General features: G+C 49.2%; 1 protein-coding gene across 1 annotated transcript in view; it reads right to left on the bottom strand.

Moving 5' to 3' along the window:
* LOC149334519 (cytochrome P450 4c3-like) overlaps positions 1-21,745 on the bottom strand; it is a 58,995-nt gene that overhangs the window by 25,786 nt on the left and 11,464 nt on the right. Inside the window, exons 3-6 of the mRNA XM_089555153.1 lie at positions 21,018-21,103; positions 8,333-8,526; positions 8,178-8,247; positions 5,326-5,452 (exon numbers count right to left, since the gene is read on the bottom strand). Coding sequence (XP_089411279.1) covers positions 5,326-5,452; positions 8,178-8,247; positions 8,333-8,526; positions 21,018-21,103 — 477 coding nt within the window. The remainder of the gene's footprint in view (positions 1-5,325; positions 5,453-8,177; positions 8,248-8,332; positions 8,527-21,017; positions 21,104-21,745) is intronic.

Genomic DNA, 21,745 nt, shown 5'->3' with positions numbered 1-21,745 from the left:
GGACAAACACGATGTGTAAGAAGAATAGTGCACAAGCGCATTTTTGCTTTTATGGTCGCATATATGAATTGAGGTGAGAGTTAAGAGGGCCAGGCTTGCACGTGGTTACGAAATCGTCAGTATATTGTGAACAAAAGGAATATAGTGAAAATATATTATAGTCGGATGCAGTAACAGCGCTGAGAGAAGGAAAAGCATCACGGGAGTCGCATTTTATCTTGTGCTCAAACCACGAATGCATGCGCGCGTGAGTGCGTCTATGCGTGAGTGACGGTACAAAGGAAGTGCGTGGAGCTGTCAACTGAGACTTACAGGGTATCTATCACTGCCACGAACGAATAGAAGATAGTCGAAAGAAATACAAAGTAAATATCAAAAAACGTAGACAGAGGCCGCAGCCGCCGCCTGCGTGAGGGAAAAAACCTCCATCCAGCGTGATCATCGGGCGACAACAATACTGCTCGCTTCATCCGTGGAGACGATCATATTTACTTTTCTTCGCGTGGTTTACTTTGCTGCATGATTGTGAAAACTAAGTGAACGAACAGGAGTTTCGAAGAAAACCACTTAGTTCAGAAGAAAAGACGGCCACAGAATCAGAGAACCGCAACGCTGTGGGGCTCTGTGCGCCTTCATAGGTGCTTTGCTGTTGAGCGTGATTACTGCGTACGTTTTGGGTGGAAAAACAGCGCGAAGGGACGGAAGACAAAGATGAGGGAAACCACACGGACGAACGCTGACTCACATATAATGTTTATTGAGAAAAAACACATAGTTAAAGAAAAATTAACATGACCTGACGTCGCACGCGCACATGCCCAGAGTACAACAGTCTAAGAACTACATCATGAGTCGATTATAAAAACCTTACAACTCGATATCACAACACCGTGACCAACAGAAAAAAACACGAGACAGCCCGAAACAAAATAACCAAAAGCACTAAAATACCCTTAACGTGTGGTCAAGAAAAGAGACCTCTTTGTCTACCATCAATAAGGAAGCCTGACTGATTCATTCAACCCGTCTTTTCCGAATATGATATGCCTCAATGAGCTCCCTTGACGGGGACGGGATGAGTGCGTCAGTCAGGCTTCCTTATTGATGGTAGACAAAGAGGTCTCTTTTCTTGACCACACGTTAAGGTTTTTTTAGTGCTTTTGGTTTTTTTGTTTCGGGCTGTCTCGTGTTTTTTTCCGGTTAGTCACGGTGTTCTCAAATCGAATTGTAAGGCTTTTATTATTGACTCATGATGCAGCAACCAGTGCCGGCGCTGGAGGATGCGACGAGACATTGGCAGCGAGGCCGTCGGCGCTCTTTGGATCGGGAGAAGGAGGGCTTCACCGGCTTCGACAGGCACTCGTCTCTTTGACTTATATTTCTTTCTATAGTTCTTAGACTGCTGTACTCTTGGCATGTGCGCGGGCTATATCAGGTCATGTGACATTTTTTGAACTATAAATGTCTGTTTGTTTATGTCGTGTCCGGTCGCTGTGTTGAATGCAGCGAAAGACGCACACGGTACTTTAAGACTTCGTTTATTTAAAGCCGATGAGGGTGCGACCAGCGTCGACCGAGGCAGGAGCCGAACTGGCCGCCCGAAGAAAGGAGGGAGTGGAGAAGCGTCCACGGCAGGGAGTGGCTTCCCAGAACAGGAGGAGGGTGCGGGGGCGCACCGTGGGGGGGCATCCGGCGACAGCGTGCGACGAGGGGCAAGCGGTCGTTAGGAGGGGATGCGAGTGGTCGTTAGGAGGAGGATTGAGTGGTCGTTAGGAGGGGAATGCGAGTGGTCGTTAGGAGGGGGCGCACACACACAAAAGCAATAAGTGGACACAACACTTCCTTCCCCCTTAGAAAGTTGCCTGGTATCGTGCAGGGGGTCGGCGCTCACGCGTGGAGGCGCGCTGGCTTTGTGCGCTCGGGGGAGAAACACTTGTAGGCTGGCTGTTGTTCGCTGTGTCTCCTGGGTCTGTCCTGGGCGAAGTCTCTTCTTCCGGGAAGGGGTGCCAGGCTATGTGGGAAAATGGTGCACGTGTTCTATCCGCTGGCGGACAGCTCTCAGACGGCGTCGTAAATCTACGCAGCTGGTTGAGATGTCGGCGTGCTACTGTGCCATGTATGTTGACGAGCCAAGAGCGCAGGCCTATGCGTCTGACAATTGTAGCTTCCTCCCAGCGTGGCTTTTTCAGAAACTGTCGGGCGAGGACGCGCTGCCCCTCATTAAGCGTGCCGCAGCGCGGAATTGCTTTTTCTTCCCGGAACGTCTCTGCCTTTGGCTCGGGGAGGATGGCTGTGAGCTGGGTTCGCATTTCACGCTCGAACATCATTTTCGAGGGGGTCTGGCCTGTTGTGCTCTGAACCGTCGTGTGCTGCTTGAAGAGAAAGCGCGCAAGGCGGCGCTGCAGTGAGCCTGTCTGATCTCTTTCAAGGGCGCGTTTTAGCTCGGCCACGTAGCGCTCAGCTTGTCCGTTTGTCGCTGGGTGGTAGGGGGCCGATGCAACTGATGAGATCCCGTTGTCGCGATAAAACTTGAGGATCTCCGCAGACACAAACGGTGTTCCGTTGTCCGACACTACCTTGCGCGGCAGGCCGAACGTTGCAAATAGTGATCGGAGGTTGTCAATGACTGCTGCCGAAGTCGTCTGTCCCATTTGCCTTATCTCAAGCCACTTTGTGTAGGCATCTACGACCACAAGGAAAGTGCAGCCCTCAATTGGTCCTGCAAAATCAATGTGCAGTGTGTGCCATGGTGTGTCTGGCTTTTCCCATTCTGGGACAGGAGCTTTCGGCGGGGCGCTCCGGCTGCTCTGGCAAGGCTTGCATTCTCGCACCACTGTTTCGATGTCGTTGTCAATGCCAGGCCACCACATGTAGCTTCTGGCACACTTTTTCATTGCAACGATGCCCCGATGTCCGGCGTGGATGAGAGACATAGCTTGTGCGCGTAGTTCTCTCGGCATCACAACTCGGGACCCAAATATGATGCAGCCGCGATGGGTGCTCAACTCTGTAGCTCGCCTGCGGTAAGCGTCGAAGTTGTCCCCTTTGAGTTTATGCACGTTGCCTTGTTGAACAGCTGTGTAAACTAGCCGGAGAGCTGCGCACTTCTGCGTAGATGCTGCAACTGTGCCTGCTGTAAGCGGAGGTTCTGGCAGTGCTTCGAACATCAGAACGTCTCCTGGTGGAAATGGTTCGTCAACAGTTGCGTCTAGTGGCAGACGGCTTAGCGCATCGGCGTTTTGATGTTTACTCCCATTGCGGTAGACCAGAGCGTAGTCGTACGCTGAGAGTTTGATGGAATGCTGCGTCGGCTCGATGACACCTTGCTGCTCCAGTTTGTCCAACTCTTTTTCAACTGAATCTCGGAGAGCAAACGGCACCGGCCTGGCCTTCAGAAATTTGGGTTGCGCGTTGTCCAACAACTCCAGTGTGACCGGGGGCCCTTCGTTTCCTGGAATCTCTTCCGAGAATACTCTTTCGTATTTCTCTTGCAGTTGCTCAACCATGTTCTGGCTCGGCGTCTGGTGTATGCCGCATATCATCACGCCTAGTGGAGAAAACCAGTTTCTCCCTAGAAGGCTTGATCCTGTGCCCTTCACAACAAGCAGAGGTAGCGTATGGGTCTGGCCGTTGTAGTTAACCTGCACGTTGGCAGAGCCCAATAGTGGCAGATTCTGTCCTGACCACGTTCGCAGGTGCGTGTCGTCTTGTTGCAGGGCGGGTGCGTCAGATGGCCATGAAGTTCGGAACGTGTCCTCACTGATCAGAGTACAGGCTGCGCCGGAGTCCACCTCGAACTTAATCAGCTGGTGATGTACGCTTACTTCTGTAAAAATCTTCGGTCGCGTGCCGAGATTCATGGTGTTCAGGTCGTACAACACAGATGGTGTTGCTGATGTTGTTCCATGGAGATCAGATAGCGGCGTATTCTCTGAGGCGTTGACGCTGTGATTAGGCTGGGAAGGTGACTTTATCTTGGCAAGTCTCCGTTTCGTAATGCATGCTCTTTCGATATGCCCTCGCTTGTGGCAAAAATTACACGTGGCTGACTGGAATCGACATCCCTGGGGGTTGTGTTGGTCGTCACACCGCCAGCAGCGTTGTGCCTTTTTGACCGATTTTACAACAACAGAAGGCTTGCGCACCTGGTTGCTTGTCTGGTGTACCGGCTCGGTGTTCCGGCGAATCCCTCTCTGCTGGTGACCGGCGCTCTCCGCTCGAACGGCGATGTCGTAAGCTTTGCTGAATGTGAGGTCCTTCTCAGCGAACAGGCGCTGCTGCAGTGACTCGTCACTCAGTCCGCACACAAATCTGTCGCGTAACATCACGTCCAAGGGAAGCATGGTGGTGTTAGCAGAAGAAGCTGCGTCTCCCTCCTGCCCGGTAGCTGTTGTCGACAGCGTTCCAAAATTGCAGTCGGCAGCGAGCTTCTTGAGCGCGGCTACGTAGGCGCTCACAGTTTCTCCTCCCAGTTGATCTCGTCGTTGGAAGCGAGCCCGGCTGTAGACCTCGGATGGCCTTGGGTCGTAGTGCTTTTGCAGCGCTTTTACGATGTCGTCGTAAGACACTGCCGCTGGTGTGCTTGGCTGAATAAGGGCGCAGACAGTATCGTAGGTCTGCTCCCCGCACAGCGTCAGCAGGTTGGCCCTCTTCAAGGCTGGGTCTGTGATGTTGTTAGCTTCAAAGTAGAACTGAAGGCGTCCAACCCACGATGACCACGATGAGCCGTTGAATTCCGGTATCTGATTGGGAAACCCTCGCGTAGCCATGGCTTGTCAATAGCGTTGCGTAGCGCGGGTCGAATCCACTTTCTCGTCGCCACTGTCGTGTCCGGTCGCTGTGTTGAATGCAGCGAAAGACGCACACGGTACTTTAAGACTTCGTTTATTTAAAGCCGATGAGGGTGCGACCAGCGTCGACCGAGGCAGGAGCCGAACTGGCCGCCCGAAGAAAGGAGGGAGTGGAGAAGCGTCCACGGCAGGGAGTGGCTTCCCAGAACAGGAGGAGGGTGCGGGGGCGCACCGTGGGGGGGCATCCGGCGACAGCGTGCGACGAGGGGCAAGCGGTCGTTAGGAGGGGATGCGAGTGGTCGTTAGGAGGAGGATTGAGTGGTCGTTAGGAGGGGAATGCGAGTGGTCGTTAGGAGGGGGCGCACACACACAAAAGCAATAAGTGGACACAACAGTTTATGAATAAAAACAGTTGTGAGTGAGCGCTCGTCCGTGTGGTTTCCTTCATCTGTGTCTTCCGTCCCTTTCGCGCTGTTTTCTCACCCAAAATGAAAATATGCCAAGTCGCCCAACTTTCCATTCTATTACTGCGTACCTTGCGCGTGAAGGAGTGCACGGCGTTGAGGCACTTGTTGTACTCCCTGCCCACGGGGGTCAGCCTGTACACGAAGTCCACCTGGAGGAAGGGATTGAAGACGCGTTCCACGAACAGCTCGCCCATTCTGAAAGAGATGTTTGGTTTAATGGGAGTTTAACGTCCCAAAGCGACTCAGGCTATGAGGGGCGACGTAGCGAAGGGCTCCGGAAATTTCGACCACATGGTGTTCTTTAACGTGCAGTGGCATCGCACAGCACACGGGCCTCTAGAATTTCGCCTCCATAGAAATTCAGCCACCGCGGCCGGGATCGAACCTGCGTCTTTCGGGTCAGCAGCCCAGCGCCATAGCCACTCAGCCATCACGGCGGCCTCATTTTGAAAGAGAGGGCGGAGGTAATTATTAAATATACGTTAAAAGAGTTAACTGATGGGCTAGTTGTTTGTCAGACGTTATAAAACGGTTTCAGCGCCAAGACTACACACAAGAAAGAAGACATGACGGGGGCTTTGTTGCAACTGTTTAGCGAGGTGAAAGCGTTGATATATAACCCCCCCCCCCCCCCCCCCGACCAAAAAAAAAAAACCGTTCGCAAGCGCACGCGTACAATCAGGACTGTTTTTTTAAGGGGTTTGGAGTGCAGTGCTGCTACGACAGGTTGACTTGGTAACCATTACTTTCTTTAGGTAACCCCACAGCGATGAAGTGAAAGAGAGAGAGAGAGAGAAAAGGACGGAAAGGCAGGGAGGTTAACCAGGCGATGCCCAGTTAGCTACCCTACACTTGGGGAGGGGAACAAAGGGGAAAAAAGGAAAAAGAGCGGCAAAGAAATGAGTCTGTCAAGTGTCCATCGACCACTATGTCACAGGGACAGAGGGCGCGCACAGAAAACTTAGATTATAGGCGGGAATGTAACCCTGAGTCCCTTAGGAAATTCAGGAGCGCTTTCACCGCTTTCCGTTGTCTGGAAGGTTGCGTCCAAGGCCCCAGAACGTTAGACTCTGTTAAAGGACGCGAGTCCAAGCGGAGCAGAGAAGCAACTAGGCAACCGCGCTCATGAAATGCTAATTTCATGAGGCGCCCCTGCTACAAAGGCTACTTTTATGCCGGAAGTGCAAATTTAAACGAGGCTGTTAGGTAGCCGTCTTATCCTGTCATAATAATGGGAAGAGGGTCGTTCCCAAGCGCTCGATCGCCGAGTCAACGTTGCCAACAGGGCTCAAATAGCATGACAATGTCTCATAAGACTGCACAAGCGAGCTCATCTGGCAACATTATGAAATCATAAATTCGACCCTTGGGGGCTTTATTGGTTCATAATAATAAACTATTAGCCTACTTAGTATAATTTATGGAAGTCTTAATCGAAATGAGAAGTTGATATGCTTTTATTATCTTTGCAAACAAAAACCATTATCACGAAGTTGTCAGGCGTATCGCGTGCAAACTTGGCATTTGTTTGCTGTGCTTGCCGGCAGGACTGGACTGACTGTTGGCTGTAATGCATGCGAGATGGCTTCCCGAGATACAACTGCCGTATTAGTGGTTTACGATATTGTTCGAAAAGACGACGAGCACGTGACGGCGAGGATGACTGCAGAGCAGGGAAAACCTGCAGTTAGGTGCAGGAAACCAGTTTATGTTAAAACAAAAGCAGCAGACACAGGACCCTAGTTAAAGAATGCAGCGCGAAAAGAGAAGGATCAACGAAGAAGTGGGCAGGACAGCGCCAGTCCTGTTCACTTCTTCGTTTGTCCCTGTATTTTCGCGCGGCGTTCTTCAACCATGATCACTGACCAACAAGCCCAAACAGCCACTTTCGTTCAACAGGACCCTGGTCTTCTTGTGGCTGTACTTGCTACTGTGCAGATAAGTGCTTTCTAGCTGTTGGTCAGTGCGACGTCTGCATAAGACAAGCCGAATGACGATGAGAACGGTGTGGACGACGAAGAGAAAAAGTTACTGAACGTCCGTACAAATGTTCCTACGAATGTCAGCGCTACCAGTTTGCGCGTGTGTCGAACGGACCCCTTGTGCTTCATCCGCCAGCAATTCCCAGCTCGTGCTGCTCCTTAGAGCTCTGCGCACCGAGCTCCGGCTTTAGGACCGCGTCATGTCGCGTTGGCGATGTGTGTCGATTGCCCAGCCACGCTTCTGACCTGTGACACGGCGGATGCTGTGGAACGCTACTGTTATGCTTTCTCCTCGGCACGCGTCTGCGCTCGGCTTCTTTCAATAAAGCATCCTACGCAAAGGTGCCTACTCCACGCCGGTCCTCCTAGACGAGTGTGTTTGATCCGTCCATTTTATGGGCACTTTGTGTTGCACTTGTTTAAACATCGGATGACAGGCATAAGTGCCCTGGTAATGATGGCGCCATGACCGTCCTACCTGTTGCTCCGCCTCTTATAAACCCTGTTTCCTCGCACTATCAACCTGCTGCGAAATAATACTTGCTGATGCTTTGCTATCGAATTCAAAGAAACACAGCATAAAAAATATTGCGGAGAACCTTGCTTCTGAAACCAATATTCGCAACTATACGGAATAACTGTTTTGGTTGTTTCTCCATTGCAATAATTGAAAATCATGTATCGAAAAAGTTTTCAGTGCGTTCAAAATAGGAAATAACTTGCCCATTGACCTTTGTTGAATTGCATGGACCACAGTACAGAAAAGAAATTGTGGAGATTATTATGAAAGGTTGCATTCCAGAAATGAGAGTTGTGTTTGTCCAAGGAAGTGATTTTTAATAATAGTTTGCAGCCTGAATTGAAAATATTTACTGATGTTCCAAACTTTCAAGTGGCATACGTGCGACAGACCTTTTGCACCTTCGCAGTAGACTTACCTGTGCACTGCTTCGACGTAAGAGCTTTGTTCATTGGTCTGCGCAGATATTGTTGTTCCCATTATTGTCTCTGCAATCAGCAGTCGATGGCATGGGTGCTTTGGATTTTAGTTTGGCAGCATCAACAAATAAAGCCTCTGCGGCAAAGTACTCACCGCATATGATGTCCAAAGTGCAGAGAGCAATCAGAGGCATGACGTCGAATTTCTCATCCATGCGAGACAGTTTTCCCAGCTTCGTGGCGAGTATCATGGACTCTGAGTTTATGGTGGACGTAAAGTCCGACAAGATTCGAATATGGAAGGACGGAGTGAAGAGGCGTCTCCTGGAACGCCATTTTTGTCCCGTGCTAGAGAAAAATCAGGAAAAAATAACGTATGAACGTGAGTCACATTACGAGTGTTTTCATTCACACCTGCACACAATAGGCGTTTAGACAAAGCAGACAATCGGCTCATTTTTGCGCTGCTCAAATATTAACCGATTCCAGCTGACCAAGCCCTGAATACTAATGCATGTAATCTAATTATCGCCGTGTTTCAGGAACATTGTCCATATACGCATCTACCCAGGGTCTTGCAAGTGCGCTATAGTCCCTGGTTGGTTTATTGGGGTTTAACGTCCGAAAGCAACTTAGGCTACGAAGGACGCCGCAGAGAAGGGCTCCGGAAATCTCGACCACCTGGGGTTCTTTAACGTGCAATGACATCGCACAGCACACGGACGTCTAGAATTTCTCCTCCATCGAAATTCAGCCGCCGCGGCCGGGATCTGACCCGCGTCTTTCGGGTGAGCAGCCGAGCGCCGTAACCACTGAGCCACCGCGGCGGGTGCTATAGTCCCTGTGCACAACATTGTTTTTTTTCCCCACCGTTTAAAGAATATCAGCCTTTTAAACGAAGATATAGGCCAAAAAGTATTCTTATTATTAGCATGAGTGAAATTGTCTTTCTTGAAATAATATTCAGGTAATTTAGAGATATTGCTTGCCACTGATAAGTGAACTTGTGCATGGAAGAAAAGCTTAACACGGACGAATTGGCGATACATTATAAAGGCCTCAACGTGAACGACATGAACTAAAGGCATCGTCCTGTGAACTGGGGTCTTCATTTAGGCTTGTTGGTCAGAACGCGCAATAAAAAGGAGCAGCGCGGATAGACAAGGACGAACACAAGACAAGACTGGCGCTGAATTTTTTATTTCGTCCTGTGTTGTTTTTTCTTTCCTCCAAGTGTTTAGCGTTGTTGCGCTAATAATGAATAGTGAGGCTATATTATCATTGAAATTAAAAAATAAAACGAGTAGCTGATACCGATGACCTGTTGTCCGCGGCGCTCTGTATTATTCCGCTGACCAATCGCGACAGCAAGAAAAGTCCCTATTTAAATGTTCAACTATACCAAACAAGCCAGAGGTATAAAAATTCTTGAGCTTAGGATATCTCTTTTCGGTTATCTTCAAGCATAGGTAAGAAGAAATGCTTTAGCAAAAGACTACTTTTCTTGCAGGGCTGAGAAGTCGCATAAAAAAAAAAAAACTGTCAAGAAAGGACACTTCATTTCGACGGAGGAATACCGAAGTGTCGCTAACACAAATGTTGCCCTTCTTTTTGATCACAAAAGCTTCAAGAATTTCACGTGCCACCTGATCACGACTCCTGCCCAGAGTCCTCATTCCGTTAAGCACTGGCTCACACTTGCAATCTTCACAAGGCAGGGGCAAATTCGACCCGCCTCCGTTTTCTAACGATTTTTCATGCTCCCGTGCCTTGTCGGTAATGCAGCGACCCGTCTGGCCTATATAGACTCCTCCACACGTCAGTGGGATTTCTTTCATACACCACTCCGACGGCACAGGAAACGAAATGTCTGCCGTGCCTCTTTTCGCACAGGGCTTTCTTCTTCTGGCCGATCCGCGAGCATAAACCGCTCAGCTTTTTAGGCGCGGAGAAAATGACAGACCGAAAGGTTATATTGCTATTGAAGGCCTTCAAGATCTAAAGGCGAGCACAGTTTTTAAATCATCATAATTGGCATCATGCTTCGAGAGCTAAGCATTAAATGAAAGCTTTGGAAAGCTTGTCAAGTTTGCTTTTTCAAATTGCAGATTAAAAGAATCGTGAAAGAAACGACTTTTTACTGGAGCACCTAAGCTCCGCCTTAAAGGTATGATGTGATAGCATTAATGAGTTAATGTCAATATATTGCCTAGTATTGCCAGGTGGCGCATAGCTGACGACGACAACGAAGTAGGGCTCGCGCCGTGAGGAATCTGTCGCCTTTGCTGCCCCAGCTTGCCTGGCCTTGTCTGTCTTCGTGCCTGGTATTAAAGCCCCCCTTCGTCAACAAGTACGCTACAGTCTGGTGGAGGTGCCGGGTACCCGTTAGCCCATGCAAGAGACCCCTTCAGGCAGCCGTCGCGCCAGCCCTGTGCCGCTTGACACCCCGGTACATAGCTTCAGTCGGTGGATCCAGGGACTGCCTTCGGAGGTTGGACCATTAGAGAGCTGCGCCATGGCGACAGCCGCTCCTCCTCCTCTGCAAACCGCCGCTGCTGCGCCATCCCACTACACCTTGCAGACTCCGCGGATTCCCAAGACGTTCCGTGCGGAACTTTTTGAGGATGTGGAGGACTGGCTCCTTCACTTTCAACGCGTAGCTGCATTTAACCAATGGGACGACGCAGCCAAACTGGCATGAGTTCCGTCTTCGGGTGCTGGAGGCCTACACAAGTGTGGATCGTCGCGAACGAGCTGAGCGTGCGCTACAATCTCGCATCCAGCTGCCGAACGAAAGTGTTCAGATGTACGCCGAGGACTTGACGCGCCTCTTCAGAAGAGCTCATCCGGCGATGCCCGAAGAAAAGAAACTCCGGCATTTGATGCGTGGCGTCAAAGAACAGCTTTTCGCAGGCCTCGTGCGCAGCCCACCATCGACCGTTGCTGCATTCCTTACAGAGGCCACAACGATGAAAAAGGCGCTGCAACAACGTTCTGCGACTTACAGGCGTCCCATGCATGCTGCTGCTGTAACCGAATCGTTTGCTACCTCCGGGAGCCACCCTGACGATCTGCGCGAACTGATTCGCACCATCATGCGTGAAGAGGTACTGAAATGTTGCAGCCCTTCGCAGCCTGCGCTAGGTTCGATTTGTGCTCTTGTTGGCGAGGAGGTGCAACAGGCGTTCAGGGCTCCTGCTGTCGAAACACCTCCTCTACCAGGAGACTGCCACCGCCCCACCTATGCTGAAATTGCGAGGCGCCCGGCTGCTGTTTCGCCGCCACCGTTTCCGGTAACGCCTCCTGTGCCGCTATCCTCAGTGCCACCAGTGCAGTATTTCGACGATCGCCGAGCGCTCTTGCGGAAGGCCGATGTCTGGCGCACACCTTACAACCTGCCACTCTGCTTTCACTGCGGAGAACCAGGCCACCTCTACCGTCATTGCTCTTATCGGCGCCTCGGTCTGCAGGGCTTTCGAGCCGATTCGTCCAGACCCCGGTTTGGCCACCGGCCCCCTGCCATTGAAGTCTTCCTTGCGGAACAGCGAATTTCAGCCCGCGCGCCGCATCAGCCGCGCTCATCGTCTCCGAGGCGCTCTTCCCCGAACCCCCCCAGCTCCTCGCACGCAGCACAGGGTCGCTCGCTCAGCCCTCGCCACGGAAACTGAGATCAGCGACCTTCGGGGGCGAGGTCGCTGGGAGTCGCTGCACTGAAGACCTCCCGTCGCCGCCGCTACGCTCCGACTGTGAGCAGATGGCACCGTCATCCGACCTAGACAGCCCCGTTTCTTTGGACATACCTGTTCTTCTCGACGGTCACAGAGTCAGTGCATTAGTGCACAGCGGGGCGGACTATTCCATTATGAGTGATAAATTGGCGACTCTTCTTAAAGAAGTGCTTAAGCCTTGTTCTGTGGTACGTCTTCGTACAGCCGGTGGTAATCTCATTACCCCAAAGCGTATTTGCACGGCACGCGTTCAGATTCACGGATCTACGTTCGTCGTCAGTTGTGTAGTTCTGTGCAAATGCTCCCGCGATCTCATTATCGGCATTGACTTTCTGCGGGAGTATGGTGCTGTCATCGACCTCTGCCAACGAATCATCACCTTTTCGACCAGTAAAGCCACCCACCTCGCCGACTCTTGCCACCGCAGTGCCGCCCTTCATGTTTCTGCTGACAGTGGCGCGTTGCCGCCACGGAGCAGTGTTTTGGTTGAAGTAACCTGCAACGACTTGCATGACGCAGAAGCAGTCGCCGAGGCTAATCGTTCACTCCTGCTTACTCAAGGCATCTGTGCCGCTCGCAGTCTACTGACGCTTCGTGGTGGCCGGTCTGCGGTCCTGGTCACAAATTTTTCTAATGAATACCGGCACCTTTTTGCAGGAACTGCTATCGCTTCTGCCGAACCTGTTATCGATATTCCTGTTTGTTTTACGTCCGCAGCAGCCCTTCCTTGAAAACGTCTACATAAACTGCCACCTGCCTCGGGAGCAACGACTGGCTTTGGAGCAGTTGCTGAAGGAATACAAGCCGTGCTTCGCTTCCTCCTCGAAGGTTCGTCAAACACCTCATTACGCAGCACCACACCTCACCTATGACGACGCTCGCCCTATATGTCAGAAACCTTATCGTGTTTATGCTAAAGAACGGGCAGTTATCCAAACTCAGGTTCAGGAAATGCTTGACGATGGCGTTGTTCAACCTTCCCAAAGCCCGTGGTCTTCGCCTGTAGTCCTTGTTAGGAAGAAGGACGACACTCTCCGGTTTTGTGTGGACTATCGTAAACTGAACAGTGTGACCAAAAAGGACGTCTGCCCGTTGCCGCGCATTGATGAGTCGCTGGATAGATTACGGCGCGCTAAGTAGTTCTCATCTATTGACTTGAATAGCGGCTATTGCCAAATTGAAGTAGACGAAAGGGACCGCGAAAAGACCGCTTTTGTGATTCCAGATGACCTCTATGAATTCAAAGTGCTTCCTTTCGGTTTGTGCTCCGCCCCGGCTACGTTTCAACGGATGATGGACAGCGTCCTCAGGGGCCTCAAGTGGCAAATCTGTCTTGTTTACTTAGACGGCGTCGTCGTTTTTTCGGAAACGTTTGACCAACATCTCCAGCGCCTGCGGGCTGCCCTAGAAGCCCTCCGCTCGGCAGACCTTACCCTCAAGCCCCAGAAGTGTCATTTCGGTTACGAAGAGCTAAAATTTCTGGGTTACGTTGTGAGCGCTGAGGGAGTGCGGCCGGACCCCGAAAAGACTGCCGCCGTCGCACGTTTTCCCGCTCCAACCGACAAGGAAGCTGTCCAGCGCTTCCTGGGTCTCTGTGCGTATTATCGGCGCTTTATTGCGGACTTTTCCACGATTGCCGAGCCGTTGACGCGCCTTACCAGGAATACCACCTCTTTTGTCTGCACCACTGAGCAACAGACCGCTTTCTATACGCTCCGCCAGCGCCTTCAAACACCTCCCGTTCTTGCACACTTCGACGAAGATGCCTGAGAGGCCCTCTTGGAGCCGCAGCCTCTCCCGCGCTGAGAGCAATTACTCCACGTCTGAAAAAGAATGTCTTGCGGTCGTGTGGGCCACCATGAAGTTTAGCCCTTATCTTTATGGCCGCCCATTCAAAGCCGTAACCGATCACAACGGCCTATGTTGGCTGGCAAATTTGCGTGACCCATCTGGACGCCTGGCACGCTGGAGCTTACGGCTCCAGGAATTTGACATTACTATTGTCTACAAGTCCGGCCGCAGACACGAAGACGCCGACGCACTGTCGCGTGCACCAGTTGATCCTGGCGACGCAGGGCCCGATGACGACAGCGGCTTCCTTGGTACTCTCACCGCCTCCGACCTATTGACCCGGCAGAGGGCGGACGTGGACCTTCGCCCTCTCATTGACACCCTTGAAGGTAACGATACGGCTATACCTCGCCCCTTCTCTCGACGTCTTGGCTCCTACTGTTTGCGGCAAGGTCTGTACAAGGTCTGTACAAGGTCTCTTGTACAAGAAGAACTCGACAGGCAACGATAGACCTTACCTTCTCGTCATTCCAGCCGATCTCCGAGCTGACATTCTTTTCGCCTGCTACGATGAGCCCAGGTCTGGCCACTTGGGTTTTTCACGTACGCTCGCCAGAGTGCGGAACATGTACTACTGGCCTGGACTTTCTGCTGCTGTCAAACGCTACGTTAGAAGCTGCCGAGAATGTCAGCGCCGGAAAACGCCGCCACTTAAGCCGGCGGGGTTTCTCAAGCCCGTTACAGCCGCTCGCGCTCCGTTCGACCAGATCGGCATGGACCTCCTCGGCCCTTTTCCTTTGTCGCAGGGCGGCAATAAGTGGATCATAGTCGCTACTGACTATTTGACTCGCTACGATGAGACCAAGGCGATCCCTCGTGGCACACCTTCCGAAGCCGCGGAGTATTTCATGAACAACATCGTATTGCGACATGGCGCACCTTCGCACGTGATTACCGGCAGAGGAACGGCGTTTACAGCTCAGCTAATCGACCACATCTTTCGGCTGGGCTGCACAACGCACCGCAAGACCACAGCATACCATCCGCAGAGCAATGGCTTGACTGAATGATTGAACAAGACCCTTGGGGACATGTTGTCCATGTACGCAGATGTCCAACACAAAACTTGGGATGAGGTCCTACACCGCCCTGCAGGAAACTACGCGCTTCTCCCCGTTTCGCCTTGCGTACGGACGTGAAGTCCAAAGTATGCTTGATGCCATGCTTCCGCGCCCAGAGGATGACCAACTCGCCCCAGACCCCCAACAATTTTCCCAACGTGCTGAAGAAGCCCGTCAGCTGGCCCGCGTGCACATCGGGCAACAGCAGCGCACCGATGCGCGCCGTTACAACCTTCGCCACCGACAGGTTGACTACAACCCCGGTGACCAAGTCTGGGTGTGGACTCCTGTTCGTCGCCAAGGCTTGTGTGAGAAACTGCTCTGCCGCTATTTTGGCCCTTACAGAGTGGTACGGCGTGTGAGTGAGGTGAACTATGAAGTGGTTCCGGACGGTGCTGCGAAACCGCGACGTCGACAGCCCGACTCTGACAGTGTGCACGTTGTGCGGCTTAAGCCGTACTATACACGGTGACGCAAACGTGTTCATGTTTTCGCTCGCTTCAGTTGCGACACTTTGCTTGTTTTTGTTTATTTTTGTTTTACCCTTACTTCGACAGTGATAGCGTTCATCTTTTTTTCTTCATAAGGGAGAATAATGCCACCTAGTATTGCCCGGTGGCGCATAGCTGACGACGACGAAGTAGGGCTCGCTCCGTGTGGAATCTGCCGCCTTTGCTGCCCCAGCTTGCCTGGCTTTGTCTGTCGGCGTGCCTTGTATTAAAGCCCCCGCCGTCAACAAGTACGCTACAATATGCACAACTGGTCATTCTCAACGTTACGTTCATAGATCCCTGGGAGCCCTCATGCCTCTAATTGCGCAATGGTGCAGCGGTTAAGCAATGCAACACTGCCCTGCGATAACAGGTGCTTTCTCCGGTGGGGCTTGCGAGGCTCAAGATTCTCTTTCCGAGAAACCTCGAGCTATAAATCATTAATTTAACGGCCACCTACCACTGCGATCAATTTGCTCACAATGCGGTGGGCTGGTTGTGATGATGCCACAAGGTAACGTTACCAAGGTGACCAACCTAAGTTGCACCTGCAGTCCTTTTTTCGACCATGGCAGGGTGCACGAGGCCGAGCAGAATATTGTACCCAAGGTGGGCTACAGGGTGGCCACCCGACCCTGTAGCCTCCCTGAGCCACCACCCAATTTTTCACGCACAATGCCAAAAAGACGCCGGATTTTCTGCACAACAGCAGCTTTAACGCTGTCGCGGTAAAAATGAGCTTCGTTTAAATCAAAATGCCGGCACACAGTGCACCTTTTAGGACGTACGAGATGATGCTGACGTGATGCCTGTGACGATACCCTGCCGGAAAAAGTTCTATGATGCGATAACCTCATGAAGACTTCATCGTAGAATATCATACATTTTGTATGATATTTTGTTTCATTTTTTTTCCATTTATTTACCCTAAAGGCCCACCTGGGCATTACATAGGGGGGGGGGGACATCACGAAAGAAATACAAAGATCAAAATACAATGCATAAATTCAAAGAACACAATACAAATACAAAGATACACAAAGAACAAAAGACGACAGGTAAATCAAAGGTAAATCTTACATACCTACTCTGCCCCACTATCTTTTAGTATTGAAAGAAACTGGTCGCGATCAATAGTGTTAACTACAGAATGGGGGAGGGCATTCCATTCTCTTATCGCCAGGTAAAGAAACGAGAATCTGACCGCGTCAGTTCGCGCAAATGGAGGTTCGACTTTTTTATTGTGGTCAAGTCGATGAAATGTGCGCATGGCAGGCCTAATTAGTGGTGCCGAGTAGGGTGTGGGGTCAAAATATAATTTATGAAAAAAGGCAAGGCGTGATGCCTTACGTCTGCTTTCCAACGTAGTAAGGTTAAGGTTCTCTTTTATTACGGTCACGCTTGAGAAACGCGAGTACTGACGCGCGATGAATCGACTGGCCCTGTTTTGCAGTGTTTCTAATTTGTTAATAAGGTACTGTTGATGAGGACACCAAATGAATGACGCATATTCGAGCTTCGGTCTGATCAGCGCGGTATAAGCAATTAGTCGTGTATCTTGGTTAGCTTTATAAAGTGACCGACGAATAAAGCCTAAAATTTTATATGTGTCAGTCAGAACGTGATTGATATGAGTGCTCCAGGACAGAGTAGGGGTTAAATACACTCGTAAGTATTTGAAAGATGTAACAAACTCTATTTCAGTATTACTGATGGTGTAGGTGTTTGACAAAACGTGACAGCGGGTACTAAAACGCATTAACTTAGTTTTTCTTGTGTTAATGGCCATTTGCCATTCAGAGCACCACCTACCTAATTCAGTCAAAAGACGCGGGTTCGATCCCGGCCGCGGCGGCTGGAATTTCTTTGGAGGAGAAATTCTAGAGGCCCGTGTACTGTGCGATGTCAGTGCACGTTAAAGAACCCCAGGTGGTCGAAATTTCCGGAGCCCTCCACTACGGCGTCTCTCATAGCCTTAGTCGCTTTGGGACGTTAAACCCCATAAACCAACCAACCAACCTAATTCAGTCAAATCATTCTGTAACATTACACAGTCAGTGAGATTAGAGATTGGACGGTAAATTATACAATCATCGGCGAACAATCTGATTGATGATGTAATGCTCGATGCAATATCATTTTTGTATATTAAAAATAATGTTGGTCCAAGCACAGATCCTTGGGGGACACCAGATTTGACAGAATGAGGAGAGGATTTAATGTCATTAATAATGACTGACTGAAATCGGTTGTGGAGGTACTCTTCTACCCACTTAATAACTCTATCATTTATGTTAATGCTGTTCATTTTATATATCAGGCGATTATGGGGCACACGGTCAAACGCCTTTGCAAAATCGATGAAAATGGCATCAGTTTGCATTGATTGTTCCAGATTGCAGTGAAGGTCTGCAGTCAGTTCGAACAGCTGGGATTCACAAGAACGCCCGCGCTGAAATCCACGCTGGTTCGGAAGAAGGATATGATTCTCAGTGATATGTTTCATTATGTGTGATGATATAACATGTTCTAATAATTTACAAACAACTGATGTGAAAGATATGGGCCTATAGTTAGTCAGGTTATCTTTATCCCCTCCTTTAAATATGGGTAAAACATGAGCAAGCTTCCAATCATCGGGAATCTCGGCCGTATCAAGCGACTGCTGAAAGATGTGTGCTAGGATACGTGATGTATACGTTTTTGTAATTTTTAGAAGTTTTGTGCTGATTTCATCGGGGCCTGGGCTCGAAAAAGTAGGAAAACGTTCAATAGCCCTCTCTATGCCCTCTGAATGTATATCTATACAGGGCATTGTGCATTCAGTGCTAGATACATGTTCAACAATGGATAAAGGCTTTTCTTGTTCAAAAATGCTGCAGAAAAATGAGTTAAAATGATCGCACATATCAACTGGGTCTATTGAGGTACCATCTGCAGAAACTAAGTGCGGGAGCTCCTTTTTTGATGAAGGAGAAATCACTTTCCAAAACTTTTTTGGGTTGTTTTTCAAGAAGTTCGGCATGTCATAATTGAAGAACTTATCTTTCGCTTCTTCAATTTTTTCCTGGCATGTCTTTGAAAAGCACAGATACGCGGTCCAGTCTACGAGAGCTTCAGTGCGTTTAGCTTTCGCATACAGGCGTTTCTTTTTGTTTAGACATCGTTTTATATCTCTCGTGAACCATTCATTGTTCCCCGCCGTTGAAAGCCACTTTTTAGGAATGAATTTCTCCTGCAGATTTTTCAACATATCACGGAAAAGTAAACAGTTTTCAGAGACACTTCGGTTAGAATAGGTAGACTCAAAGAAATCACAGTACGTATCAAGGTCGTTATTAATACTGTTCAAGTCTGCTTTAGCAAAATCATAAATCAGTTTTTTAGGTACAGATACTTTTGGAATGGATGACTGGAACACACAGTGAACAACTCGGTGGTCACTGATACATTCAAGTACAGTTACAGAGGCACGTTCGGGGTGAGTTGTGCAAATTAAATCAAGAATGGCGTCACCCCTTGTCGGAGAGGAAACAAGCTGCGTCAGTTGAAATAGATGCAACACATCGAGAAAATCAGTGGAACCACGGGGCGGACTAGAATCAGCAACTGAAACAGATGGCCAACTGATGCATGGGAAGTTAAAGTCACCTGCCAGGATAATAGGCGAGTTCATGTACTTGTTTTGAACATGCGTTAAAACATCGTTTAACTCTGCAGCAAAGTCAATGGAATAATCTGGTGGCCTGTAACATACGCCGATAACTACTGTGAAGTACGGCAAAGAGCAAGAAACCCACAAAATTTCAAGTGCACTATCTACAGTGATAAGTGTTGTATGTATGTCTTTTCGCACAGCAATCATGACACCACCGCCTCTTTTGTATGCTCGGTCTTTACGAAAGACGGAAAACGAGTTTGAAAGCTGAAGCTCTGAACTATCAATTTCAGGAGTTAACCACGTTTCTGTACCAACAATGGCGTCTGCAGTGCAAGTATAGATGAAGGAGGCAAGCTGGTCTTGCTTATTTAATATGCTTCTAAAATTTGCTAAGATGAAAGAAAACGGGGCTGTTTTAACAGCCTGTTGCCGAGCTGTAGCTTGTCATGGTTGGCTGCTTTGGTTGTCGGCTGCTTTGGTTGGCGATGGCTCGTGAAATTGCGGAGCGCATAAACAGACCCTGTCACTGTCATATCCCTGTCATATCATGATATTTGTATGATATTCTATGGCATCTCTATGACGCCTGTATGATTTTGCAGAAATGTATGACATTTGTATGATACTTTTCTATGATTTCTATGGTAAGTCTAAGATATTTGTATGACAAACTGTATGAGTATATTGCATCATAGAACTTTTTCAACAGGGTACCCCGGATCGCGATATCATTTTATTATTATGTATCACTGAAAAGGCACCTTAATGAGCCGACCAGCGCGTATTAACGCGGCAGCGTTAAGGCTAGTGTTCTACACGAAATCCAGCGTAGGCTTAGTGAGCAAAAAGCAAGTGGCCCTCCTGCCACCTATTTCACGTGACCTTGTGACGTCATCATAACATTTTTCACCATGGCAGGTGGTAACCTGCCCAACGGGTTGTGAGCAAACTGTCCACCGTGGCAGGTGGCAGTTAAAATAATGATTCGTCGCGAGAGGGTGCCGGGCGAGGGCAGCCTGGGTCTTACAAGCCGAACGAGTGTTTGTATTTGAAAAGCATGTGCCGGGGCAGTGGTGCATTGCTTACCCACTGCACCGCTGCGCAAGGATTGGCGTAAGATCTACCCGCGACCTATAAACGGACCAATTCCAACGGGCGTATATGCAGGATCTAGGCGAAGTAATGCGGAAAGAGCGCTCCAGGCCGCCGAAGGCAACCATTAAACCCTATGGCTGAGCTGAAGTATAAGCTCACCATTTTTTCTACGTCCCATATCTCGAAGCTGGATGGCGATTGCAAAATTTTAAAAACTTGGTTTACCTTCTATGTCAAATGCGTTAAATTTCGCTATATATTCACGTTAAACGTAAGACCAGCGCTTAAGAAATGATCATAGAAGAAGGTTCAGATAGGACGAGCGCCTTTATGTCTGAAAAAAATTGCAAAAGGATTTGCCCGGTTAGTTGGTACATTTCTGAAATAAAGATTTAACTGCGCGAAAGGGTTAGGACACAAGAGAGGCACATTCACGACACTTAGACTAAGTGTCGTGAATACTAAGACTAAGTGTCGTGACACTTAGACTAAGTGTCGTGACACTTAGACTAAGTGTCGTGAAGGTGTCTCCCTTGTGTCCTAACCCTTTCGCGCAGTTAAATCTTTATATCATTTATGTCTGAATCTTTTTCTATCTCCATGTCTTAAGCGCTAGTCTTACGTTTAACACGAATATCAACCAAATAGGCCAGATTTCTGCTTTGTCTATATATTCGTACGCTCTAAAATAAAGAAAGAAATAATCAGTTTGTTTCAGTTACTACCCTTAGTTTTATTCCACGCCATTGCGTAAATCATGCCGGTCATGATTTACGTATCTGTACTGATCGCAGATGCGTACCTTTCACGGCTTTTCAGCGAAAAATCTGCGTTGAGTAATTGCAAAAACAGGTTATATCAATTTCGCTGCACTTCACAGTTCCTCGGACGCCCCTTAAAAATGTGGGGTGTCCTGAAAAACAAACACAAAAACTTCGTCGTTCTACGTCACCTGGTTAGCAGTCCCGTGCCCAACCATTCGTGAAGCAAGCGGTACTGGTGTCCTTTCGTCAAAATCTTGTTGCTTGACAAAACTTCCTGCAGCATCAAAATTTTGTCCTGTCATTGCAGTACTGAATCAAAAGCTTGTCGCCCTCGAAAGAACAATGTGACTTGCTGCGCATGCGCGGTTTAACGACGATTGAGGAAAATTAATGCTCTCGAACGACATTTTCACAAAGCGAAGCATTCGTTACTAAATGGTCACTCCGTTGTATAGGTACAACATACCACCGAATTCGAATAGCGCCGAAGCTTTTGAAAATAATATTTTCACGCTCGGTACAAAAACGCGTGCCCACTAAACCGAGATGGTTCACGTCACCCACAACATCACAGTGCACACACATACGTGAGATGGCGCGGCGTATATGTTCTGCAACATACTGGCATAAAGGCAGAGTTCGGGCGCACGCGATACAAGACAGTGCTTTGAAATGCCTAAAAATTGGCCAAAAGATTGATCTCTGGATAATTCTTGTATCCTCCGTTTGTATTCCTGACTTGTCCCGAAGTGTCACTGCTGAAATCGATCTAGAAGTTATTCTAAAAAAATTGTTTCGAAAACTACGGCGGCTGTGCTATGCAGGGAAATGCTCGAACAATGAGCGCTTTTCTCAGGTAAGGTTTTCTGCCCAGATACTCACTTTTCGGTGGTGTGGTGTGACATTTTTATTCGAA

This window comes from Amblyomma mixtum, chromosome 8, assembly GCF_055824585.1.
Source record: "Amblyomma mixtum isolate Tamu chromosome 8, ASM5582458v1, whole genome shotgun sequence".
NCBI lineage: Eukaryota > Metazoa > Arthropoda > Arachnida > Ixodida > Ixodidae > Amblyomma > Amblyomma mixtum.
The sequence above is the reverse complement of the archived record's forward strand: the minus strand, read 5'-3'. Positions and strand labels throughout refer to the sequence as shown.